We start from the raw sequence: 26,662 nt of genomic DNA, 5'->3' as shown, positions 1-26,662 counted from the left end.
CTCTTGCAGCTGTACAGTGTGAACGCAAGGGGGCAGTGCTGAGCAGTAAGGGACGCAGCAGTAACATGACGTCCTCGCATGGGCCGCAAGGCAGGGCTTGCCCCCCACTTCACATCATATCACCCACTTCTACATCTAGTGTCCTGCTGAGGAAACTCGTGTTCCAAAGAGCCTCACGTTTTCTGCTTTGTGGTCATTTAATTAAACGCAACATTTGCACCACGTGCATTAATTCAATAGAAAGTTTATAGTTTTTTAAACTAGATTTAACCCTTGTGTTGCCTTCGGGTCATTTTGACCCGAATCAATATCACCCTCCTGCCGCCTTCGGGTTAATTTGACCCCATTCAATGTTTAATGTCGGTGTTCTTTCGGCAGTCAACAAACAAACATAAAGTGCCTCACACTTAAACTTGGAAAACAATATTAATTCTAATAATTTTCTGGAGGTTTTAATTGCTGGCGTCAAATTGAACCCAATGGGTAAAATATGTTAGTAAATATAAAGGTAACAGGAGGGTGAAACATTGAATCGTGTCAAAATGACCCAAAGGCGGGGGGAGGGTGTAATATTTAATCGGGTCAAAATGACCCGAAGGCAACACAAGGGTTAAAGTAATGTTTATTTTAGTTGGTATTGTGATTTGCAAATGAACCAACTAATTCACAATCATTCAAATAAGCAAACAAAACTAAATAAAAAACACCTAAGGTGAAGCCACGGTGGTGCGTTTGGAGCTCTTCTTCTCCCGTGAACGACACAACAAGGCACGCGACCACAGCGCGAGGAGAGCGGCGTCTCCCGGTTGCCATATGTACGGCTGCTTCCTGTGCGGTGCAGGGGCGTTCCGGGGTTGGTCCTTCTATTTATACTCTCCCCTCGATACGGCGAGCCCTCCGTGGAGTGTGACTACATTTGGAGCGACAGTCGGGTCGAAGGGCCAGTGGGGAGGGACCCGGTCTGAGGAAGGGCAGCGGCACCACTCATGCCCGGTTCACACGGCGCGTAGTACATGTAAGTTCTTCATCCAACCCCCATAGTCTCTAATAGCGGATTTATAGTCCAACATGGAGCCAGGCGCCAGCTAGCACCACGTTCTGAATGTGTGTTGTTGGTGTTTGTTCTGTCACGACTGCTGAAGTGTGGAGTAGTACGGTAGTCATGGAGGTTAGTGGTGTGCTCTGCCAGCCGCTGTGTGGAGTGTTGTCTAAAATAGGCTCGGAACAGGTTTTACGCGCAATTTACGCACGAAAGAAACGACAAGAACCGTAATCATCCTAACACTGTGTATGTGTGTGTGTGTGTGTGTGTGTGTTAACCTTCTCATTATCCCCCAACTCGCTCAATTATTGCGTTTTCCTTTTGTTTGAATACTTTATTTTATTTTACTCTGAATTACTCTAAACTAGTTGCATTTAAAAGTACGTTGGCAGTAGAAACATGGTGGAGTATTAATATATGTTAGGCTACTCTATGCGTCTGGTGATTGAATTGTTCTTTCTTTTTTATAATCTATTTTAAATATGTGGCGCGTGGCACTGCGTGGCTACCTGTTGGTGAAATTAATAACATTTATATATGAAATGCTAAAACTGTCATCAGAGCAGCTGTTAATGTGCTACATCCCGCTGGGAGCTAACAAGTGGATTAGGGTGGTTACATGAGGAGGAAGCTGCGCCTCTGCCCTGCAGCCACATGCCTTTTCACGGAGAGATCAGGCAACAGGTTAATGCGTATACACACACACACACACACGCATACACATACACATACACACACGCCTGTCGGGACCTTTGATGCAGCACACATAGTGGATGAAGTAAAGGCCTCGCAACCTTCCTCTTGCTTCATGATGTGTTTTTATGCAGGTAGACCAGTCAGGACAGGTGTAATTGGTCGGAGGCTTATTCTTAGCTCGCCTTTTAATCAGGTTTACTGTGCTGCTGCTGGACACTGACGTCTTCTGGTTATGTAACATCCACCATTTTCTGCACTTTGAGTGAAACCTGTCTGTCATGTCAAATGTACATCCAGTAAGGCTGAAAGTGCTATTGGAGTGAATTACTATCTTAAACTGTGTGAACGATTTGGGTTCATGCCCTCAGCTCGGCACTATTTTGCTTTTGTTTAACTCTTTTGATATTTGTATTAGAATATCAAACAATTGGTGAAGTTTCCTTTTCTGAGTAGGGAGAGTATGGGACCTGGGTGCTCATCCGCCAGCTTTCCTGGATTGGAAGCCAATGATCCTTGTTGATGCTATAGTCCAATCAACAATCCCGCAGCTTGTCACATGACCTTTTGGCTCTTTGTACAAGCGTGGCCACTGACTTGTGTTCTCCCAGCCAAAACACAAGTGTGGTTTCAATGGGATTGAGGATGCTCGTTGTTTGCTCTCTGAATTCGACAGCTCTGATTGGCTGACTGTTTTTGCTCAGAGCACTCGTGCTCATGTTTGGCGTAGCAACACAGAACACACACCTTCAAGCTTGTTGTCTTGAGTCAATCTCCTGCTGACGATGTCTGCACACGTGGCCTTCAGTTTATACAAGATGACATCATCATATAAACATATTTGGGGCGTTTCATGAAAGATCAAAGGAAGTCCTGGCCTGTAGTTGTGCACACGGTGACCATCATTGCACTGTAATCACTCTGTAGTTCTTAAGAGAAGCAGCAAACATGCTAAAGTACATGTTTTACTTTGGGCTCTCTCGTCCTCTGAGCCATTCAGCCCTGCTGCAGATAAATCTGCTTCACTAAGTCCGTGGCTCACGTCTCTTTTGTTCTCGCTCCATTGTGCTTCCTGCATCAGGAATGCTGACATCTACAGTTTCAGCGCACATAGTCACTCATTTGTGAACCCATCTGATGGTTAGCTGCTGTCTTGAAATGCAAATCGTGTCCTATCTGTGCTATTTATATGTGGCTTACAGCCTCAGGCGTTGTTAGTGTTGTTTATTCTCCTCCAGGCAACCATGATGTAGCCGACTGGGACTCCTCTTGGTCAGCACGTTGCCTGGGAACATGTCATATTTTAGATGGGTCACATAAATAATTTGAATTCATAACTAATCGGGCACCTTGTTGGATAAGAGTTGAACAAGAAGTTACAGTCGGTGTTGGGGAGAAGACCAGCGAGCCTGAATCCTCAGTGCCGTCGAGGCCCGGACCCGGAGCGGAGCGGAGGTGTTGAGTTTCAGTGCAAGGGGAGATTCCTGCATGGCACTGCAAGCTGGTGCAGGTCATCTTACATGGACTCCAGCAAGAGTAGAGAAGAGGATGCACTTTTAGAGAAATGAGTTGATGTATAATGAAGGCTCATCAATGCTGTCATGAACCTCTCTAGGAAGACGTGCACAGACTGCCGGAGGGCACATGAGTTGTGTGTCTGAGTTGGCGTCTGACCGGTTTTATTTGTTTGCTTATTTATCTTTCAGGAGCAATGTTTAACCCGTCAAGGAGCAGCTTGTTCTTCAACCTCTGAGTGGTGGACTCTCAGCTAAGAAAATCTTTAGGGCCAATGGAATCTGAATTTTACCGGAGGAAAGTTTGGCCCCTGAGTTTTGCCGTGGCTGAAAAGTAGAGAAAGAACAAGGCGTCTGATTTGTGTTCCTAAATGCTCTGCAACTAGTCGAGGAGCGGATAATCGACCTGAATCCTCCCGATGGACATGGATGCCATGGCGAACCCGGTCCTGGGGCCCAGGGCCGAGCGGATCGCTCGCTATAAAGCCGAGAGGAGGCGGGAACTGGCCGAACGCTTTGGCAACATGGAGGAGCTGCCCTCCAAGCGTGTGAGGAGGGGGGGCAGAGAGGGGCCCGACCCAGGGGCCGAGGCCCGCAGAGGGACTGTGAACTCAGACGGCCGTATTGAAAGCGTGAACGGCGGGACACCAGGGGACACGAATGGATTCGAGGATCCTGCAGAGTCCAACCACTTGAGAAGGTGAGTCATGTCTCCAGTGGAGGATAACTTATTTATCTGAATGTTTCTCTGTTTACTGGCGCTAATCGGTGTCTTTGTCCAGCTGCTAACTGAAAACACTTTTAGGTGCGCGGGGTCATAAAATCTGGATGAGCATCTTTTTAAAAACTTTTGGACGGAGCTGTAAAAACTCTGTAAAGAACCAATGAGGTGTTTGTGTGTTTGTGTTTTCTTGAGCCTAAATGTGGAGGAGAGCAGGTGTCTCTGAACTTGTCCAAACACCAATAAAGCAAAATGGCCACTTCCTCACCCCCGATGACACCGCTCACCCGCTTCAACCTCTTCCACTTTGACATCATTACGAAGTGTACGCGTCGTCCTAAAATAACACAATGGATAGTTAATATTTTGGGAAGGGGCATCATATTGATATCATCACAGAGGAGAAGGGTGAAGTCCCCAGAGGGGAAAAGGGGCATCATGTAGTTGTATGTTAAATGCACAACACGCAACTTCCTGGTCTCTTTTCTGCAAGTTGTGTAGAAAATGCACACAAGTGGAGAAGCATTAAAACAGTCTGATCTCCTCTTTGCATATATATTGTTCTAGAGATCTGTTTGTTGGACCGAATTTATGATTGACCGACAACATTGGTGAAGTGTTTTTTTTGATTTTTTAAATAATTATTTTCCTGCTTTAACATTTTAATTTTTGTGTTTTCTTATGGCCCTTCTTGCTCAGATGCATGGTTCATTTTTACTTTTTAAAAATGTATTTTTAGGTTTTATTATTATAATGCATTTTTACTTTTGAAGGTTGTATTTCTGTAAAAATACCCAAACAAAATATCAAGTATAAAAAAATAAATTCTGATCTGCTACTGAACCGCTTCACACAGACCGTGATCTCATTAGATGGTGAATAATGTTTTATTTTAGACTTGAGAAGAAGAAGTTAGTGAGGGATCAGATACTTGCATCCTTCGCAATGTAAATCCCAGGAGGTTCTACGACCAGTTTGTGTCTTCTTCTTACATCGTGACCTTTAATCGTCTCCAGATCCTTGACGTCACCAGCCGATCTGCAACCTTTGTATCTAATTCAAACCGAGCGATCTAAATCAGTGGGTCCCAGCAGGGAACGTTAAAGCCTGATTCTGCTTCTGCACTTCACTTGTACGCTTCTGGCTTGACACCTTCATCTGGTCTGGTGCTTTCCCTGAGAGAAAAAAAAAAAATGCACCGTTCATGATTGGAGCAGCACATTTTTTGGGCTGCTCTTGATGGACAGGTTTAAGATTTGTACTTTATTTTTATTATTATTTTCTTTCCCCCCCGAGAGCGCTCCTCACCCCTACGTTGCACACACCTGCATCCTCATTCCTTCCCCTCACTCCCGCCCCCTCCAGGCAGGGTTCCCTGGACTCTGCCAGCATGCTGAGTGGGGAGGGGCACCTCGTCCCTCTTGGACTCGATGCCCCGCAGCTCCGCACTCGAGTGTCGGTGGGCCAGTTGAGAAGTGCTCTTCTGCAGCAGAGCGGCAGCGGAGCGCAGCCCGACAAAGTGTAGGGTCACCTGCATGTGTGTGTGTGTGTGATGCAGACGGTCAGCCTCTGTACCTCCTATATATTTATCTCCGCCTCAACATCTTCTTCCCCTCCCTCCTCCTCCTCCTGCTGCCTTTTGTGTGGATACTAGTTGCCCCGACGATGGGCGAGCCACGTCCTCTCTGGATCTGGCTGTGAAGCCGGGCTCAGAGGAGGGGCGGCGGCGCTCCCGCCGTCACCTCCCCGGCGGGTCAGGCGGCGGTCGCCAGATGAGCGAACGCTTCAAGACGCAGCCGATCACAGCCAATGAGATGGAGGAGAGAAGCGGGTAGGGACCCGTGTGCTGTGGGGAAATCTGGGGCACCTGGTTTGGCTTTTCCCACAGAGGATGCTGGTTGCAGTGTTTTGCTGACATGTTTCTAAAGCAGTGCATGACGATGGTTTTCCATAAACCTTCTTGCATCTGGTAACTTCCAAGGCTTTAACACTGCTGGTGGTTTGTGATTGACGTCTGCTCTTTGCTAACACACCCGCCCGAAGGTTTCACAGGTGCCGCTCCTTTTACATAAATGCCCACGGGTGGTGTGGTTTGCATGCGTTTGTCTTCCGTCATGACCTCCGCGGTGTCGCTTCGCCGAGCATGCAAATGTGACACACTATCCTGTTTGTTTGGAGCCGCACACTGACGGCACAAAGACGTGTAAGAAAGGGAACGCGAGGGAGCCAGAGATTTCGACCTGAGACCTTCACCTCCCTGTTTGTTTTCCACCTGGTGACTTCATGCTGTGCCTCTCTTCCCTCTTCTAGGCCGTTGGACGCGGAGGAAGAGGAGAACATTAAAGGTGAAGCTGTGTTCCCGCCTGGCTTGCAGGTTGTTGTTGTGTTCAGAGACGAACAGCTTTGGTCTGGTCCGCTGGTCTCGTGAACAGTAACACGCGTCACTCAGCACGGACACACAGTGATGTAGACACAATGATGGCATAAGGGGAAACTAGTCAAAATCTTCGTGGGGCAACCGAGGGATCATAAACGTCCGAAAAAACTTTATGACATGTTCATCACACGCTTCTTCCCAAACAAATATTTCGAGTGTGCGCCCAAGTTGCCTCCACGAAGTCATATAACGGCTCTTGAAATGAATCGGGTTATATTTTAAGGCTCACACTGTTAAACACCTCGATGACAGATTTACACCCCCCCCCCCCCCCCCCGTAAAAAGATTACAAGCAAGTCTTTACAAAGTTTGACTCACTGAGAATAATTTAGACAATAACTACAGACTCACTTTAGGCCATCTGTTGTTCGCCATCCACTTTATTGTATTACCTCTACAAATGCAACATACGCTAAAGGGATAGTTGTGATTTTATTCTAAGTAGCTTTGTACGAGGTACTTATCTTTAGTCTTTATTATTATTATCGACAGTAGATGGAGGTGGACACTCCCCCAGCTGTGAGGCAGCAGCGCAGCTCAGATGCCTCTTGAGTCCTGTGTGATGTCAGCAACTTCCTTAAATATCTATTGGATGGCGTCTGTAACGTGAGGATTCATAAACCGTCTGACGCAACGATTAACGTCTTCTATCTTCTCTCAGGTGATGTGAAAACAGACGACCGAGCCAAAATGAGCGTGGCAGCCAAGATGTCGTTGTTTAAGGTGAGTGTGTGTTGCCTCGTCCTCGTGGCGGCCGGCTTATTCTCTCTTAGTTTGTGTGCTGTCTGATGCCTGCTTTAAAAAAAAAAAGATCCATCCGGGGCTTTTCCATGCTTCTGTCTGCTGTGGGGGTCGACGGCTGAATCCTTCGAGGCTTTCTGAAAGTTTACACATGACAATCGGGCTGCGAGGAACTCGTCTAACTAGAACTGCTGCCAACTGAAGTTCATCTTAATAATGCCGCGACGCCCCGTTCAAGATCGAAAGCTGCGATTACGAACGGGTGATAGGTTGCCGAGGAATGCATTGAACCAAGAGGACGAAGGCCCCGCCGTCGCGGCTGCTCACCTTACGGTTTGAGACGCGTGGCGAGTCGGCGCTGAGGCTGCAGAACACAACCTGCTCCTCTCGAGAAGATGACCGGTCCAACAGGTGCCCAGTCGATGCGACGGTGCGACTGTCGGTACTTATTAAAAAAAAACACATCTACAGTGATACGCACCGCTCTGTCTGCACAGAAGAGGAAACGCATTGTTTAATTGTTGCACAATCTCCATTTCTTTTTTCACTTCCTGCACACTTTTTTTTTTAGTCGTGAAGTATCAGGTGAAAATGTGCCGGACATTTTATTAACATTAAAAACCATAGCAGCGGCGTATATAATTAGCCCGCTACTCTGTGGAGGCAGGGGGGGGGGGGGTAACTGAAGCCGGCAGAGCTCTGGTTACACTGTGACCTGTCGGGCTGGCATTCTATCCACGGAGCCAACACGCTCCACCTTACAGCAAGCTGCTTTATTAACCAGCCTCCTCCTCCTCCTCCCTCTCCCCCGCTTCCCTCCATCCATCCAAATAGAACAGGAGAGTTTTCACATGCTGTGTTGTGCTCTCCCTTGTTACTTATTCAGCAGGTCGACTGAAGCTGCTAACAGGACCACATGTGACGGGTCCAGTGTCGTACGTTGATATTAACACGGTCCTCCTCCTCCTCTTCCCCCGTAGGAGCTGGAGAAGTCTGCTGCCCCCGAGGCCTCGGCCTTCCTCAAGCCTCGCTCGGGCAGCCTGTGTCATGAACGCAGGGTGCGTCGTGGCAACGACCATCGGTTTCTAACTCAGCCAATCACCTGTGAGGAAATCGTGGCGATCAGGTGGGGAAGCCTAGTGGTCACATGGAGGGGCATCTTGGGAATACTGACCTTTTTATATAGAAGCATATTATGTTGACATTTGGTTTGACTCAACAGTTGTATTTACAGGAGCAACTAATATTGGTATGGCAATACGTTTGACATTTGCTCCATATTTTTTTAATCTTCACATGTTACTGTCAACAAATGATACAAATCTTTAAATATAAATATAAAACAAGTCTAATCATTTCCTGAAACAGCTGGGCATTGTTGTGATTGGTGAATTTTACTCAAAGAGGAGTAAATAGTGCATTTTTATCAGGACTACCTTTAGTCGGTGGTAGAATAATACACATTTGGTGCTCTCAGTATTTCCGGCAGCAGTACGGTGTGTATGTGGGATTGACTCCTAATAAACTTAGCTATTCATGTTTTGACTTCAGTCATCACTTTATTAGCAAGATCAATGAATTATTAGCGTTGCTCTTCTTTTGTAATCATATGCCTCTTTTTATATAACGTGTGCTCATGTTTCTCTTCAGGACCCCCAAACCAGCACCGCCAGTGGAGCCCCAGTCGGTGGAGGACGACGACGAGAGCTGCAAGCTGACTGTGAGCGAGAAGCTGGCCCTGTTCAACAAACTGTCCCTGCAGGGGCACGGCCCTGCTGACGGGCCCCCAGAGAGGCGGAGGCAGAAGGGGGCTCGGTACCGCACGCAGCCCATCACGGTGGAGGAGGTCAACCTGGTGAGAAGACGAGACAAAAATCTGTGTTTTATACAAGAATATATAACTCACCCTTGGGCCTTGTCTCTGTTCAGCTCCAAAAGGGCCCCGTGCAGCTTCCCGCCTTCGGCTTGTCCCCTCACCTGTCCGACGGGCGGCAGGACTCGTCCGGCAACCTCAAACCCAGTGAGATCCGCTTCTCCCAGCCGAAACCCGACGCTTCTGCCCAGCAGGGCCTCCAGCGCCACGACTCTGAGCCAGTCTTGAGAGGAATCCTGAAGAAGAGCTGCTCCGGAGGCTCACCGGGGAGCACGAGGGAGAGCGGTCAGACGGACGAGCCGTCCGGCCGCCAACAGAATGGCGGCGGATGTGAAGAAGCGGCGACGCAACTGTGGAGGGGGAGCGCAGAGCTGCGGGAAAAGCCTGCAGCACCGCGGAGAGAGAGAGGACGGGCTTCAGGTGGGGAGGGAGGCTCACTGGCTGCCACGCCCTGGAGGCAGAGGGCTCGAACCAGGAGGGAAACCATCAGCTGCACACCAATAAGAGCCTCGTCGGAGCAGGACACTCCCCAGGAGGAGAGGGCCTGCCAGGCGAAGCTGCCGGGACAGCTGGTTTCCTCTGGGGGTCGCGGCTCTGAGGCCACTGGGAGAGTTCGGTGAGTGATGTCTCACTATAAGCCCCCCTTCATGTATTAGGCGCTGCAAAAATGATCACATTTACAGACGTCAGCAACGGAAATCAGTTCTCAACAGTTTTAGGAGGCAAATTGAGCTGAATTCCAGTTTTATTCGGTCGTATATTTAAATGTTCTATGGCTAATATTCTGTATATTTGTTGCATCCTAAAGACAGCCGGAGGAGGAGGAGGGTGTGAGGAGGATGGATGAAGAAACGACGGCCACGGGACAAGTTCAAGTCACACTGGTAGACGGCAACATTAAACAGCAGGGGGCGACCAACAGCAGCAGAAGTAAGGTGAGAAACGATGCTACTGTTCCTGTGATGTCTTCAGTACGTCCAATGAGAGTCTCAGTGGACCGGGTCCGAGCTGCAGAATCAACGGTTCTGCTTCTTGTCTGTAAAGGGGAAACGGTTTGGGCCTCCAATCCTGATGGTCTCGTTTGGAGCCAGTGGGCCTCAGACTGTCAGCAGAGACGGATACAGTCTAGTTTCATGTTTCAAAATCCAATTTTCCCCCCTCCACTTCATTTTTAAGCTTTCAGTTTGCTTTACTCACTTAAGTCCTGCGAAACTAAATATTTGGATTGACAAAAAATCCAGTGGGGATATAAAATCTCTATAGAATCCATGTGATGATGGAGGTCTCTTTCGAGAGGCCACAGTAATGAATCGTTCCCAGCTGCAAGAGGCTCCTGCTCCACCCTCTCACGGAGAGGAAGACTCCGGGGGTCGCTCCAGGTCTCCCGTCAACAGATTCAGACCCTTTAATCGGAGAGCTGGTTTATCTGATAGTCCTGTATTAGGGCTCATCACTGGGATCTAACACAGTTTATTTCCTGCTTTGAATTCGGTGCAGATTACCCAAACGTTACCTGTAAGAAAACCTCCCGTCACTTTGCTCTCTGGATTTTGTCGGCGCTAAAGTCTTGACATCGGATTAAAGTTACTGGGGAATACGTCGTGTTTGTGTAGCGACGGGTTTGACCGCCTCAGAGCATCATGAGGAATGTAAAGCGACTGATTTTGATTCTGGACGTTAGATGTTGACCCTTTTTAAGATCTCCACTGCACCACTGTGACGTGTCTCTCTGTGTGTGTGTGTGTGTGTGTGTGTACGTGTGTGTACATATGTGTGTACATGTTTATGTTTAAGGGGAGACACCAGTTAAAAACAATCGGCAATTTTGAGATCTTGGGCTATTTTGCTTCCACCACATATTTTATGCAGACTAGTGGAAGGAGCACATTACAAATACACATTAAAGTGTTTGTGATTCGTATAGATTTCTCCTAAATTCATCCAAAGTTAACCTTAGATAATGCCTCATTAGTATATTTAGCCCTAACTTGTATTTGTGTAATAAAATAAGTAATCAACTGGGTAAGTTCCACAGTGATATCTGATTTATATAGTTCATTTGTGGTGTCTTACATTGTTGGATCTTTTTGAAAGGGATTTTCTTATTGAGTTTTTCCTCAGACTGAGAATTCTCCAGTTTTTTCTTATCTATATTCTGACGTTTTCACAGATGTTTTTATCTCATTCATAGCTTGAAAAAAATGGAAATCAATTAATTCATAGCTGACTATGATCTGATTTATGGAGTGATACAAAGAGATCTCTAAAAATCCCTTTAAAAAACCTTTGACTCCTGGTTCAAATCTCTTGACTCACTCGTTACTAAATTTTACTGGAAAAATAAAACACCAAGAATAAAACTGGCCACTTTACAACAAACAAAAAAACAAGGAGGACTTGAAGCTCCAAATTTTTCTCACTACTCACTAGCAAACCAACTTCAATACATTCTTAAATGGATCCACCCCACTCACTCAGACAACACATGGTTAGACATAGAACAGACAGTATGTAAGGACATCCAGATTTCAGACCTACCATTTCTCAGCCAATCAATCAAACGCCATCCTTGCTTCAAAATGGTAACAATAGCAGAAACTCTGACAGCCTGGTGGAAATTCCACAAAATCACTAATGTCACTTTTGCACCCTCAAATTTCACCCCTATATGGAATAATCTGGACATTCTAAGCAGTAATAAGCCTTTAAATCTCCACACATGGTCCACTAAAGGCATCACTCATTTGAAACACATCTTTAATCACAATACCCTGGTTTCATTCCCCCATTTGGTTCAGAAGTACGGCATCGGGAAAAATCACTTTCTGGAATATCTACAACTTAAATCATCCCTTCAAACAAAATTCAACATTAAGGCCACACATTTGGAATTACCTCCCCCAACCTCACAGTTAATTAATATCACCTCCTCAAATAAATTAATCTCAAAAATATGTAGCATAATATCACACTCTGAAATAATAACCATACCAATAATAAAATGGGAATTTGACTTGGCTATCACTCCTGATGCCGACTTCTGGACCAAAATCTGTACTAATATATATTTTATGACCAAAATACAAATTTACAACTAATACAATATAAAATACTTCACAGAATTCACTACACTGGGCACAAAATGTTTAAAATGGGTTTCACTACAGATATCTGTCCACATTGCATGCAAAATACTCAGGATAGTTACATTCACGCCACCTGGCACTGCACACCAGTTCAACACTTTTGGAAACAAATAACTGAGTCACTGTCTGTTTTCCTGGGCTGCCTCATCCCATTATCCCCATCACTCTGTTTACTGGGAGACATCTCATCTATAAACCTGAGCAAAACAAACTGCAAAATACTTCTCGTGGCCCTAACTATCGCCAAGAAAACAATCCTCGTGAACTGGAAATCAAGGAATAACACACATATCTCACACTGGAAAAATTTAATGTCAGAATATATTTCAATGGAACAACTCACCTCATCTATCATTGACAATACAATAGAACACCACGACATCTGGTCATCATTCACTATATTTTTACAAACATGACACCACTCTTATTTATTAGTTAATTCATAAATGCACACAAACACACATATACACATGTACACATGCATCTGTCTTTCTTTCTTCTTCTCCTTCTAATTATTATTATGTTTGTTTTTTGTTTTTGTTTTTTTCTTTCTTTTTTTTCAGAAATACTCTGACTTTATGATGTTATGTCCATTGTTTTGTCGTCTGCATTGTTTATTGTCCTCTAGGTGTTATGTCTATGTATTGTCTTTTGTCTTAAAATAAAGAAATTTAAAAAAAAAAAATTTAAAAAGAATTTTGAACCTGGCTCAATCCAATGTTCATATTTCTGTTCTATAAACGTATGATTTACTCGGGTCTCCCCTTCATTTAAGTAGTCTTCTCTTGTTCTGATCATTTCTGTTTGTTCTCCTAGCAATATTTTAATTTATTTCCTGTTTGTCTTGTATTTCTATTGATTCCCCGCATCCTGCCCTCTGCAGGACGAGACAGAACACCTTCACGTGGAGAGCGCCAACCCTCAGTGCTGGGTACGTCCTCCACTAATGTTTTGAAATGCATAGATCCATCTAAATCCCCATTATGAAAATGCATTACTAATTTAACAATAGCTTTAGCCTACCCCTCTCTTCTAATTCCTCTTCTCTCCCAGGAACCCGTCTTTGCCTCTGTCTATTCTAGCAGTACCCCCCAATATATCATGTGTTTCAATCAGGTAATTGTTTGAGTCGCTGCATGGCTGATTCCGTCGCTTTTTTATTATTTATTTTTTTGGCTTTGCAGTGTTCTGTATGCAGTGAAATCTCTTTTTCATCGCACCGACGATGTGTGAAGTGTGACTCTCGCGAACGAGTCTTCTCCGTCACCGGCGGAGTGTTTTGTTCGTGGCACATTTTTTTGGCCACACGTCCATATCCAACCTTCCTAATTTAAATGTTCTCAATTTGAAACGATATTTGAGACATAAGAAGAACCAAGCTCTATTGGCTGTAAACCCAAGAGCAACAGATTTGGCATCTTCCTGTTTCCCTGTAGAGGAATCACATGTTTCCCTTCTTATTTCCCTTTCTGTATTCATAAGGACAATGCTCTGTAAAAAAGCCTGAGAGCTGCTAAATGAATCACTCAAGATGGTATACAACTTATACAAAGCAACAGGAAGCAACTGAACACAGATGCGATAGTATAATTATGCAACAGTATGTACAATATAGATCAAGTAAAAGAAAAAGTCTGTCCATCTTTGACTTCATGTGTTTTGCCTCCTTAATATATTCTATCTTGACGGCTTTTTATTTCATCCTGTGTGTGTATTGCTCCCAACCGAGGCGGATTCATTCCATGTCATATTTCCGTGTGCGTCTCTCCAGAGGGGTCTTTCCCCGCAACACTAAGGAACTCACCTGTTGCCTAACTCTCTATGTATTCTGTTGTCACTTCATCCTCCAGAGGAATCTGTCTTTTGAGGCACAAGAAGTCTCCTCTTCTCCCAAAGACCAGACTCGGCCTCAGTGGAGACCGAAGGTGACGCGGAGCGACGTCTCTATTTTTCTTCCCGTTCTAACTCGTAGAAGAGCTCGCCTGAATCTTACATGGACACGTCTGTTTTTTTGACTTCAGAGGGCGGAGGATGAGATGGATGAAGTTGAGGAAATGAATACAGAGCGGGAGAGTGAGGCGCAAGGGATGAACAAGAGAGGTGCGTTTACTTGTTGTGGTTTTTCTCGGCTCTCATCTCGCCTCTATGGTTACCTCAGGAGCTCTGTGTCTCTGACTCGTGCCCTCTGTGTCTGTTAGGGTCTCCAGAATCAGAAGTAAAGGACGCCTCTCACAACGAGGAGCACTCTGACGCTCTAACGTGCTCGTATGAAGGTCGGCGCTGCATTAGATATGAATAACACATTTTAATGTGTTATTGTTTGGTCCTCTCTAAGCTGTTCGCTCTATTTGCTTCACAGACACTCCCACGCAGTCTTTGCTGGAGTTTGAAGGTAAAGTTGTGTAAAGTCTCACTGAAATAAGTCATTAGAGTCTTAACTCTCCTGTTACCTTAACATTTACTAACATATTTTACCCTCGGGGTCAATTTGACCCCAGCAATTAAAACCTCCAGAAAATTATTAGAATTAATATTGTTTCCCAAGTGTAAGTGTGAGGTACTTTGTTTGTTTGTTGACTACTTAAATAGCCCTTTAAATATATAAAAAAAGTTGATATTTCTTATATGTTTGACACAGTGAAAAACAGCCTGGGGTCAAATTGACCCCAAAGAACACCGACATTAAACATTGAATGGGGTCAAATTGACCCGAAAGGTAACAGGAGGGTTAAGTACGTTTTATTTTCATATTTCCCGTCCTGTGCCCCTGTAGCTCCACGGAGCTCTCGGCTCTCAGCGGCTCCACTTAATGTGAGGGAGGAGACGCCTGTGGATGGATCAAACGCACCCGGTGCTCAGTCCCCTCCCTCCGCCTGCGCCCCCCCACCCTGTGGAGACGTCGCTGCTGCAGAGCCCGAGCAGGACCTGAGTGTTCTCTGCCAACCCAACACACCCATGTGAGCTGGGTTTTTACCACAGATTGTGTTATTAATTATTGTGAGATTAGTGAATTCATATTTATCTGAGCGATAATCTAAACACTCTGCTACGGTCTCTGACTGGTCTGAACATTATCTTGATTTCAGGATGACAAATTGTATCACATAATTAGTAATAATAATTTAATATCTATATAACACCTTTTTAAAATCAGAGTTCACATAATTCTTTGACAGACAAAGTCCTTGTAAGAGTGAAAGTATTAATACAGTTCACGACATCAGGGCTGAAATGCATAAATATCAAAATAAATGGTCCTAAAAATTCGACCTCTTAGCCATACCTAGAATCTTTCCCGTGATCATAGTTATGGTGAACATATTCAATTAAGAAATGTAATCTATTCATAAGAATTCATTTCAGGATAAACAAGAAATTTAAAGTGATAACCATTTGTGGCGGCCCTACACATTGTTTGTATGAATTCATATTCAAATATGTAATTAAATGTGTATATGTAAAGACTCTGAAGCTTTCTCCTTCCTGTCACCGCAAAAATAACTAACCCACCATGAGTTATTAGTTATAGTAACTACTTATGGGGACTATCTTTATTGTCTGTGTGAAGCTGTATTTGTCCCATGTTTATGTGTGTGTGTGTGGCACAGACTGACCTCATCAGTAGCACAGCACAGGCGGTCCGTGCGTCCGTCCCGTCGGACTCAGGGCTCCAGAAACCCCCTCCGGGCTCTCGCTGCCCGGGAGGACATCAGGCAGGACTACATGGGGGAGAGAGACGACTCCCCGGCTGCTGAGGAGAGCTCCCAAGCAGAGAAGAGTGAGTGGGAATCTTTTCTCTCGTCATTTCCTTTTTGTGGACGTCGTCTTCCTCATTCAGCTTCTCTTCACCCCCCCCCCCCCCCTCCCAACAGAGGCCAAAAACTCTTCGGTGGTAGATTCACACGTTTCCACATCAGAAGACGTCATCGTCTCCACCGACTCTCCTCCTCCCTTCAGCAGCCTGATGCTCATTCACATCAAAGGTCGGAGCATGTTGGTTTCATCCGTGTGCACGAGCGTCCCTATAACGCTGTCTTTTGCGTTAAGGCGTTTCTATCAACTGGTGCGTGTGTTGACAGGTAGGCGGCATGTCCAGGTGCGCCTGGTGGAGCCAGCGGTGCAGTCGCTGAACAGCGGAGACTGCTTCCTGCTGGTCGCGGCGGAGCATTGCATCCTGTGGAGCGCAGAGTTCGCCAATGAACAAGAGAAAGCCAAGGTACCACCGAGGACCGTTTCCACTTTCTATGGCGGGGATTGACATCGCGTACATTCACAGGATGCCCCGGTGTAAGAGGTGTATGAGGTGTAAAGCACTGTGGGCCATAACATGTGATTTTGGGGAAAATGTGTAAAAATGCTTCACTGAGAACACTATTAAATGCCATAAAACATCACTTTTTATGCGAGAGAAGATCAAATGTCTGAGTGTTACACACTTCAATGGTAAGGAGCATTTTGGGGATGGTTTCCACACGGTCTCTGGAGGCAGCACTGGCAGGATTGATGATCTGTAATGCTTCCTGCACTATGTATGTTTAGATCACTTCCAGTTCAGTTACTTAATGATAATTGGGCCAAGTTTCAAATAAAAGGTGAAAACATTTAGCAGAAAACGTGCCACACAAGTGAAGTTAAATTGTTGGGTTTGTAAATTCACTTTGAACTTTCCAGGTGTTAAATTCTGTTTATGTTTATGAAAGCTGTTGCCAAGCATGGAGCAATATGATCGCCACAGTTTCTGCTATCAAACGCATCAAAACTTCTGACTCTCTCTAAATACTATGAGGGCACCTTTTGGTGGTAGCTGCCGCTATCAAAATGAGTTGTAATAATGCTAAAATACTGAACCCCATAGCATCAGATGGGCGACAGATTAGGTGAAGCACCTGGTTTAGTTCCTAACTCCATATGCCTGTTCTAACGCGGTGTAATAAACTGATCATTATTGTTTTCCAGGCCTCTGAACTGGCCTCGTCTATCCAGAGCCGTCAGGATCTGGGCTGCCGGGCCTCCCGGGTGGTCCACCTGGAGGAGGGGCTGAACTGTGACGGCAGCCTGGCTGCAGACTTCTGGAGGCTTCTCGGAGGAAGGAGACAATACAGAGGTTAGCGGTCATAATGTCTGCCGAGTAGATTGTTTTAGGATTACTCTGTATCATTAAATTGCAGATTATTAAGAATCTATCGACTTGTGTTGCTACGGACAAACTAACAGCCTTTTACTGAAAAGGCGGAGGAACTAGAATGTAATGTAAACCAAAGTGATAATAGAAAAAAAATAAGATGAAAGTTTGCATTCCCCACAGGAGCCAGTGCGGAAGAGGAGGATGAGCTCTACGAGTGTGGAGTGGTGGAGTCCAACTGTGTGTACAGGCTGGTGGAGAACAGGCTGGTGCCCCATGAACACGCCTGGGCCTCGGCCCCCCGGGTCTCCCTGCTGGGCTCCACTGAGGTCTCCTGGGTTCTCCCCTTTCATCCGTCATTCTTGTCGTCGGTCACGTGTTTACGATATCCGACATTATGTCCGTTTTAAGAGCTCATGCCGCGTGGATCGTGGCGTTTGTGTGCAGGCCCTGGTGTTTGACTTCGGCAGCGAGGTGTACCTGTGGCTTGGACGGGACGTTTCCCTCAGCAGGAGGAACATTGCACTCCAGCTGACTCGCCAACTGTGGGTCGCAGCTTATGACTACAGCAACTGCCGAGTCAACCCGCTGGATCCCACGCGCTGCAACCCCGACACACAGCAGTGAGTTCACACTGCCCCTTCAGTCCCGGTGGAGCGTTAGTGAGGTCAACACTGATGCTGGGGGATGAGGCCTGGCTCTGGTCATGTTCCCCCCCCAAAGCTGTTGGATGGGCTCGAGGTCAGGCATGTCCACATAGTTTTGGCCACATGGTGTATACAGCTATATTTACTCTATAAGCTCCAAAGCCTTAGAATGCACCCAAAGAGGGAGGTGAGTATGATGGCTGTCTGAAACTAAACCGTTAGTGATGGTTTCCACTGTCTATTGAGGTTTAATCCTCTAATGTGTATATTTACTGCATTATCCTGTCGTTGTGCTCATTAAATGAGTTCCCTTCCTGGACGTCTTTGAATCTGTCCTTAGGAAGGGAGAGGGGCGTCCCAGCTGGGCGTTGTTCGGTTGCGTCTCGGAGCTCAACGAGACGGCTCTGTTCAGGGAGAAGTTCCTGGACTGGACAGGAGGCCCGGAGGAAGCCGCTGCAGTGAGCGAGGAGACGCAGGTTCATCCTACAGTTCAACATTTATAAGAAAATTGTTGACTGATACCAGGAAGGGAAGTGATTTTTAGCTTCCATCTCTCCGCAGCCCGTCCCCGCCCCGTCTCCAGCTACAGGCGTCCTGAGCGCCTGCGACGCCAAGGCTCTGGTGTCGGGTCAGTGTCTGGGAGGAGACGGCGTGGGCCGTAACGTGCTGGCTGGGGTGGACGTCCAGAGGGGCCACGGGGTCATCGTGCTGGAGCGAGGGTGCCAGATGGAGCTGACCACGGTTGCTGTGGACACTTGGCACATCCAGGAGTTTGATGACAGCGAGATTCCCGTGGAGAGCACCGGGCAGCTTCACGAAGGAGACTCCTACGTCATCCGCTGGAAGTACAGCACCACCACTGTTGGTCAGTGACATCATCATCATCATTGCACGATACCCTACCGTCACACTCCTCCCTGTAGCTCATCCGGTTGTTTGTCAGTGTAATTTGATTGTAAATATCAATATTAATAGATTTTCTCTGCTGTAGAGAAGACAAGCAGCCCTGATGAATGTCGCAAAGAAAACACCGCCTTCTTCCTGTGGCGGGGCCGTCACTCCACGGTCAGCGGGCGGGACACCGCTGCGTTCCTGTCCATCGGGATGAACGACCATGAAGAGTCTCAGGTAAAGTCTTCAGACACATTTTTGGTTGAGTTAATTTACTTATAAATTGAATTCCTGATGACTAGTTTGGTGACTAAATGCAGTAGAAGGGTCACAAGCAAAATACACACTATGTGCTCAGCATATGTTACAGTTTAAGCAGAGGCACATTTTCATAATAATGCAGAGGAATGTTTTATTCATGTTAAATATTCATAATTCAGTATTATATAGGGGAAAGCAAGCTGGATTTCATCTATATTGTCCTTTCACATTATTCTTGCCTTTAAAAAAAAAAAAGTCCTTTCCCAAAAGTGGATTGAACAGCAGAACCAATTTTTGTAATAAACTTTTATTAAACAATGAAGTAGTGTGACTTACGGGATGTCGACTGTGGGTATTAGTCCGCCATTGAACATCTATTTCAGCCTCTTGTGCTTTGAAAGGACAAAGTCGCCCCAAACGATCGCGATTGGTTTAAAGAAACAGAGGCCAGAATAATACTTTCTTTAGCGCTGACACGGCACTGTGGAGATATTAATGCAGTAATAATACATTAAAGGGAACCATTCTTTCCTATGGGTACTTTCAATTTTCAGGATTTATTTATACTTTTACTATAATAAAGTGGAGATATTTTAAGGCTTATTTCAGTATTGAGTAATAGAAATCAGGACTATATGCCGACTGTTTCTGTTGACAGCCTGTCTGCTCGTTCTGTTTCTGAAGGTGGTGGTGCTTCAGGGAAAGGAGCCTCCCTGTTTCCTGCAGCTCTTCCAGGGAGGCCTGGTCGTCCACAAGGGAAAGCGAGAGGAGCCCTGGACTAATGCAGGTACCGCACAGGAAGGGCTTATTTCTGTCTTCCTGTATCCATTCTCCTTGTTTTGTTATTAGATTTTTTTTTTTTTTATGCACCGTGTCTGTTTGCTGTAGCAGAGTGGCGTCTGTTCAGTGTGCGGGGCGAGCTCCCGGAGGAAGGCTCCCTGCTGGAGGCGGACTGCTGCTGCGCAGGTCTCCGGTCCAGGGGCTCTGTCGTCCTGCTCAGCAGCCAGCAGGGGGCGCTGTATCTCTGGACCGGCTGCAAAGCTCCCAGCAGCTCCAGAGAGGTCAGCAAGAGGGCAGCGGAGCGGCTCACTCAAATGTGAGTCACATGCACCGGGTGGGCTTTCAAGCGGTCCTGTTTTTGGTTGAAATTTCCCAGCTTGTGAATGTGTGTGTGTTATGAGTTAGGTGTGCGCCCGAGTTGGGTCTCAGTAAAAGCATCCCTGTGGCGGTGCAGCTAGTGGAGGAAGGTTCAGAGCCTGCAGACTTCTGGACAGCCCTGGGGCAAATGGACAGGAAGGCCTACGACTGCATGCTGCAAGGTAGTCGGGCGGCTTCTTTCAACCTACGACTTTTCTTTCAGCTCTGTAAGCTTTCCATTATAGTAAAAAAAAAATCTATCTTCTGTCAGATCCAGGAAAGTATAACTTCACGCCTCGTCTCTTCCACATGAGCGCCTCCTCTGGGAGCTTCCAGGCCGAAGAGCTGCGGAGTCCAGCGCGGCTGCCGGGACTCGTGATGGCGGCACCGTTCGTCCAGGAGACTTTGTACTCCGTACCGCAGCCGGGTGAGACCACTGGACTCGCAGTACAGAAACACACTGATTACACCTTTACTTTGCTCTGTACCTCAAAAATAAACCTTATAGTCAAACTTAATTTGATCAATCTAATCCATGCCCACTCTGTCTATTATTAGATTAGACATTCCTTTATTAGTCCCACAGTGGGGACAGTTCAGGATCACAGCAGCAGGTTCACACTAGAGCATTAATAAAAGATCAAAACTAAACACAATAACAATACTAAAAGTAAAAACCTAAATATACAGAGGAAACAAAATATATACACATGGCAGTGACACAGTGTCCAGGAAAATAAAGTGCCTGTGACCAATGTCTGTCGTTGGTCCTCCAGCCTTGTTCCTGCTGGACAACCGTCTGGAGGTGTACCTGTGGCAGAGCGGTCGGCCCGAGCAGACGGAGAGCTCGGCGCCGGCCCGGAGCTGCTGGCACGCCGAGAGGAGGTGTGCCATGCAGACGGCACTGCAGTACTGCAAAGGTAGGAGGAAGATGCTCGGCGAGAAATGAAAGGGTGACTGATGTGTTTAACACATGTTTAAAAAAAATGATTTATTCTCTGTCCAAGAGATGAACCCAAGACGCCCGCCGCAGACCTACCTCATATTTGAGGGTTTAGAACCTCTCACCTTCACCAACGTGTTCCCCTGCTGGGAGAGGAGACCCGACACACGGGTACGAACACCACGCACTTCTATCTATGAATCTTTCTCATTTTGTAGTCTATATATATTTTTTTCAGCCTGATGTTGACAGCCATAGCCGACCCTCTCTCTCCCTGGGTGTGCTTGATGTGTGCGTCAGGTCGATGCGGGGCGGGGGAAGCTGACCTTGGTGCAGGACGCCCTGGCCCAGCTCATGAAGACCCAGTACCCTCTGGAGGAGCTGCTGCGGAGCCCGTTACCTGAAGGAGTGGACGCCCAGCGCCTGGAGCTCTACCTGTCGGATCAAGACTTCCAGGTAAACTGACGGAGCACGCTGCAGTGATTACCTTCAACCAGCAGGGGGCAGTGTTTGCCATATTTTGCCAATGAAAATAATTGCGCTAATGTTTATAATCTTATGATAAATCCTGAGAGGAAGTCTAAACTTCAACGTTTATATTTAATTACATGAATTGATTTTTTTTTTCTTCACATGGTTTCCTCTGTAAATAAATCACTGCAATTATCTTTCAGACTATTTTGGATATGAAGAGAGATGAATATGCTTCCCTCCCAGACTGGAAGCAAATTGATCTGAAGAAAAGCAAAGGGCTGCTTTGCTAGACAGCGAAAACAAATGGAGGCTGACTGGCAGCAGGGACTTCCTCTGAGAAGGGGAGATGGCGGTGGGTGTGTGGGGGGTGATCGGCATCGTGCTGCTGCACAAAGGACTGCTTACAAAGTTATAAAAAGAGGGAAGAAATTCACTTTTATTGATGTCAAACTAGAATGAGTGTGTGGATGCATTATCAGACGAGGATTTCTCTGTAGCTGTTGTTCAGAGCACAAAAAACAACACATTTTCCTATCAAATTTGTTTCTGTACAAATCAATGAAAGATAAAAAGGTGTGTGGGAGTGAAGGAAGGACATCGGTAACAGACTGTGGGATAAGGTTGAGAAAACAAAGAAGTGCATAAAAAAAAAGGCTGACCACTTTCTACAGGTCTCCTCCTCGATCGATGCCTCCTCCATCAGAACAGCTCAGGATGCATGCTCAAAGCTACCGAGTGTGTTTGACTCCGAAGTCTATGACGTGTGTGTTAGTCGTGTGTCACTGTGTTCATTTGTCTGCCTGCCTTGTGTGTACAAAGGTGTGTGTGCTGTGCACTTTGCAGCTTAAGCCCATGTGTTCAGTGTGGCTTTGTGGAGGCTAATGCTATATTAGGACTCTGGGGGTTCACTATTAGCTATGCGTGAGCGAGCAGGTAGACATGCTCCAATAACATCCCTCTGGCCCAAAACAACACGCTGATTCTGCTGCAGCTCAATCAACACCCTGTTCCACACGGCCTCGCATGACACGGCAATACGGAACGACCGACTGTCTCCCTCTCGTGTGTGTTTTCTGCTGATGGTGATGCACTTAAAACTGTCTCGGCACTTTGATATTTGTGTAATGTCCTTATTCTTGGACGACTGTAGATAGAAACAAGCTACAGTTGATTTGAAGTTTTAGTAAAAAACAAAATATATATATACTGTAAGAATTAAAGAACATGTGTTTCCTGACTGTCTGGTGCTGACTGACTCCCAGCCAATCATACGGGGAGGAACCAGACTTCTACAACCTTCACTAGCCTCTCGAGGCTGCACTTGAGCTAAATGCTAACATCAGGAAGCTCATGTTGAAAATGACTATGAAAACTGATCACCAGAGTTAGCGTGATTCACGCTGTGGGGAAAATGTATATTTGTGCTGATTTTTAAGGTAAATCTTGTCCTCACAATGATGGACCTGTTGATGGCACTTGAGGAAAGGGCAAGGGGTCACCAAAGTCAATAGGATTCATCCTCTGGGAACCATGAATGTCTGTGCTACTCCATCAGCTGATGACGTATCTCAGTGTGGACCAAAGTGGTCCTCCATCGATAACGGCCTCAATGCAGCAATCGGACAAAAGGGAATTTACTCAAATGGAAAATGAACTCTTCCTCTGCTGCTGATGTGGCTAAAACAACGGCCGTGCTGTGGTTACAGCTCCCAGACCGGTTGTTTCTAACAGTACGAGTATCTGATGGATGCTGGACCACATCCACAAGTCACGCTGACCTGACGTTATAAATAAGTCTGGTTGGTCTTCCACTGAGTTGGCGCCTCTTTGGGTTCATTGGCTAACTGGATGTTATTTTCCTCAGAATGGATAAGCTGACTAAGCCTCCATGTGACTAGTGCTGGCGAGATTGGATTTCGGCCCACCGCTGGGTGATGGCTCACCAGAGGGAATTTTTTTTTTCAAAAGCTCTTTCCCTTTGAGTAGAAAAAGAAAATGCAACATAAAAACCTCACCTGTATTTTGAATGTGTGACATCTATCTACTTTGTCGCTGTCGTGAATGCAGATCAACGCAGAGGCACTTTTTGGTAAGAATATGATAAAAGAAACAATTCCCAAGGTTTTTCTCTTTTTGCGTGCGAAGTAAAAAATAAGGGACGGAGTCAAGTCCCCGCATCCATCAGCGCAGCGTTCAGAGACGTCCTTGTTCGTGTGGACTGGATGAGGGGTTTGGTAAGTGTGCCCTTTCGACACCGTCTGGAAGAACATGTGCCTGCTAAGTGCCAACTGAGTACAGCAGCACATGGTCCGCGTGGACATATTGTACCTTGTGTCGGTATCTTTCTCCCTCTTAAGTGTCTAGATGGCCTGTTCTCTGTGTACGTCAGCTCCCAGGAGGCTTCGATGCGGTTCGGAGGCCAGCGCTGCCTCGCGCAAAACCACCATGTGACCTTCGGCCGCGTTGAGCGACTGGTCGATCCAGTCCATGCTGCCGGACATGTGACAGGCGTTGCGGGTGACCAGCACCAGGTGGCTGACCGAGAGAAGGAGAGCGGTGGCCCTGAAGAGAAATAAAAAGATAAAAGGGATTTGAATTATAGCAATTATTCCCAAAAAGCTTTCGAAATGAAGCAATAACTTAGAAGGGGTCTGTTGATCAGGAGAGCTGATGGTAGTCACAGCGCACAACGGATTGCATAAACTGTGTATTAAATTTGATCAAATGTTGAGTTGCTGTGACACTTGATATTTGTATTACTGTCACTATCTCTGCATGTATCAACGGTTAATACACTTTAGGTAAATCAAGTTGTGTGGTTGCTCCTCTCGGCTCTTTGGACGATCAGAGTCAAACAAAAAAAAGCTCCTCTGGGACAACAAAGGTGATTACCTGGCATCCAGGAGGATTGGATCCAGAGGAGGGTACATGGACCGGACCACGTCGTCCACCCTGCAAGAGACGTGACCGTGAGGTTAGGCTCGGTCAGTAGTGTCAGCGAGAGCTGTGTGTAGATCTTAAACTTTACCGAGGGCTGATGCGTTTGGCCACATTGATGATGTCACTCAGGCTGGCCGGTGCTTTGACCTTTGCCCCTGAGCCCATTGTCATGGCAACTAGCTTTTCAGTCAAAGTGTGGCAGATCTGTATGTAGAAGTGGTAAGTGTGTGAGAATCATCAGATAATACAGAATAAAAATAGACGAAATGCTCGAGTAAGAAGTGAAGTTACCTTCAGGATTGAGATGCAGTGAGAGACCAGACCACTGTGGGAACAGGAAATGACAGAATTATGAGGAAGTACGCAAATATTAAAAAAGTGATACACTTTAAGAGTAAAAGTCTTGCAATCAAAATGTTGAGAAAAAGTTACAAAAATATATACAAATACTGCAGAATTACCAATTTCACAAATAATAAAAATTCTCGACATTACATTAATCGATCCATTCGGGTGTAAATTGCTTTTTTATGTTTGAGCTGTTAAATCTTGGGCTTTATCTCAATGCGCATACATTCCTCATCTTAACATCCATTAATAGACCACATTTTATTTATTGATTATATTTTATACGATTAATCTAAATGCTCAAATTAACTTTAGTTATCAAATAAATGTAGTGCAATTAAGTACCATTTTACCCTGCACCAAGTATCTAAAAATGTTACTTAAGTAAAGTACTTGAGAAAATGTACTTAGTTATTTACTTAGTTAGTAGTATAGCATCAGGTCACGTAAACGTCTGAAACGTTAATCTAATGTCGCGCTATAACGGCAGCAGTAAGACGTACGAGGCGTCCTCGATCCAGTCCTCGTTCTCCAAGATGGCCTCGATGTGAGGGTTGGTGATGACCACGTCGTTCAGCTCCAGCTCCGACTGCTCACTCTGGGTCTCCATGGCCCCAATCAGATCCAACGTGGGTCTGTAAAACAGAACAGCGAAAGCAGAGGAAGCGAGGCTGGATTACCAACCACAGAGTCACAGTTCCATTATATTTAGATTGGCTGCGGTGAATTGATTGATTGCATCAGAAAAAGCAGTTTTAGTGGCGACAGGTTCAGTTGTTATCCTGTAGCCTAAAGGGGTCTAAAGGGGTCCAATGGATGTGTCCCGTGTGGTCTGCTGTGCTCTTTGTGCATTTGGAGGCAGCAGAGTACATACAGTATACACATTTTGTGGGATGTAGGAATTGATTAGAGTCTAATATGTCAAATGCTTTTCCTGGTAGGTTGTGAAAAACAACATTCAAGAGGATTTGTAACATTTCATTAGGAACAATTTAAAACTATACACGAAAAAAAGAAGAAGCTAGAAACCTTTGGTTGAACATTTAGTAACTCATCATAGTGTAAAGGGCATCAATAGAATGGAAAGACGATGCGAAAAATATCAACAAATATATAAATTGTTAATTAAATGAAATGAGAAGGGGGAGAAGTACATAAATGGAGCGTCCCCACAGGTTAGACATGAACTGTAGAGTCGCTGGTTCAGAGACCTCGTTGCATCTCTTTTTCTGGTTTCCTGCTGAACTATTATCACACTGACCCTTATTGTACAGTTGCAAACAGCTGTGCAGGGATGTGACAGGTGAGCTAAGACCAAAATAACCAATATTGTATCCATTGTACTACATTTTAGGAGCTTAAACTCTGATAGAAGTTACAACGCTGTCTGATACACACTTGGAGGATTCGTACTGATTCACTGACTTGGAGTTGAAGGGGTACAGCAGGTGGTGAGGATGGCAGTAGCGGTGTCTGCACACCGCCACCAGGGCGGCAAAGGAGGCCAGGAAAATGGTGGCCAACACCCCAATGGCCACGATCACCACTGTCTCCATGGCGACTCCGGCTCCCACAGCGGCTGCAGGCAGCAACTCGTTCAAGAGGAAAAAAGTCCAAATCGGGGTCGGCTGATTGTCCGAGGTCGATTACGGACGGCGGCTCATCTGTCGAGGAGAGTAATCGGTGGTTTCAGTCTGATTGGGCGACATCAAACCAGAGAAGAGTGAAATTA

At 45.9% G+C, this 26,662-nt stretch overlaps 2 protein-coding genes across 12 annotated transcripts in view; one reads left to right on the top strand and one right to left on the bottom strand.

Annotated features, from left to right (window-relative positions):
* The first annotated feature begins 927 nt into the window (after positions 1-927).
* On the top strand, positions 928-22,879 carry svilc (supervillin c). Of its 7 annotated transcripts, none has more exons than XM_056406445.1 (34): positions 928-1,015; positions 3,442-3,949; positions 5,336-5,491; positions 5,625-5,801; positions 6,281-6,315; positions 7,069-7,130; positions 8,129-8,274; positions 8,799-9,003; positions 9,078-9,637; positions 9,830-9,956; positions 13,051-13,098; positions 13,221-13,283; positions 14,018-14,092; positions 14,189-14,267; positions 14,366-14,440; positions 14,527-14,559; positions 14,941-15,124; positions 15,776-15,945; positions 16,040-16,150; positions 16,247-16,383; positions 17,124-17,271; positions 17,473-17,618; positions 17,737-17,912; positions 18,277-18,412; positions 18,498-18,801; positions 18,928-19,064; positions 19,773-19,875; positions 19,980-20,184; positions 20,274-20,407; positions 20,497-20,652; positions 21,002-21,145; positions 21,233-21,339; positions 21,469-21,624; positions 21,843-22,879. In XM_056406445.1, the coding sequence occupies exons 2-34, from the start codon at positions 3,669-3,671 to the stop codon at positions 21,930-21,932; spliced, it is 4,866 nt and encodes a 1,621-aa protein (XP_056262420.1). In that variant the 5' UTR covers positions 928-1,015; positions 3,442-3,668; the 3' UTR covers positions 21,933-22,879. The 7 variants fall into 7 exon arrangements, with proteins under 7 accessions (XP_056262420.1, XP_056262416.1, XP_056262423.1 ...); XM_056406441.1 differs by having other exon boundaries at positions 19,977-20,184; XM_056406443.1 differs by lacking the exon at positions 928-1,015 and adding an exon at positions 1,151-1,168 and having other exon boundaries at positions 19,977-20,184.
* tmem98 (transmembrane protein 98) overlaps positions 22,076-26,662 on the bottom strand; it is a 6,228-nt gene continuing 1,641 nt past the window's right edge. For 2 of the 5 annotated variants that reach the window (XM_056406463.1, XM_056406464.1), the window contains exons 2-7: positions 26,356-26,624; positions 25,434-25,601; positions 24,874-24,907; positions 24,671-24,786; positions 24,535-24,594; positions 22,076-24,204 (exon numbers count right to left, since the gene is read on the bottom strand). In XM_056406463.1, coding sequence (XP_056262438.1) covers positions 24,003-24,204; positions 24,535-24,594; positions 24,671-24,786; positions 24,874-24,907; positions 25,434-25,601; positions 26,356-26,486 — 711 coding nt within the window. In that variant the 5' untranslated portion in view covers positions 26,487-26,624 and the 3' untranslated portion in view covers positions 22,076-24,002. The remainder of the gene's footprint in view (positions 24,205-24,534; positions 24,595-24,670; positions 24,787-24,873; positions 24,908-25,433; positions 25,602-26,355; positions 26,625-26,662) is intronic. The other 3 variants (XM_056406462.1, XM_056406466.1, XM_056406467.1) reach the window with 2 other exon arrangements.

The sequence above is a fragment of the Pseudoliparis swirei genome, chromosome 23 (genome assembly GCF_029220125.1).
Source record: "Pseudoliparis swirei isolate HS2019 ecotype Mariana Trench chromosome 23, NWPU_hadal_v1, whole genome shotgun sequence".
Classification (NCBI taxonomy): Eukaryota; Metazoa; Chordata; class Actinopteri; order Perciformes; family Liparidae; genus Pseudoliparis; species Pseudoliparis swirei.
The sequence above is the reverse complement of the archived record's forward strand: the minus strand, read 5'-3'. Positions and strand labels throughout refer to the sequence as shown.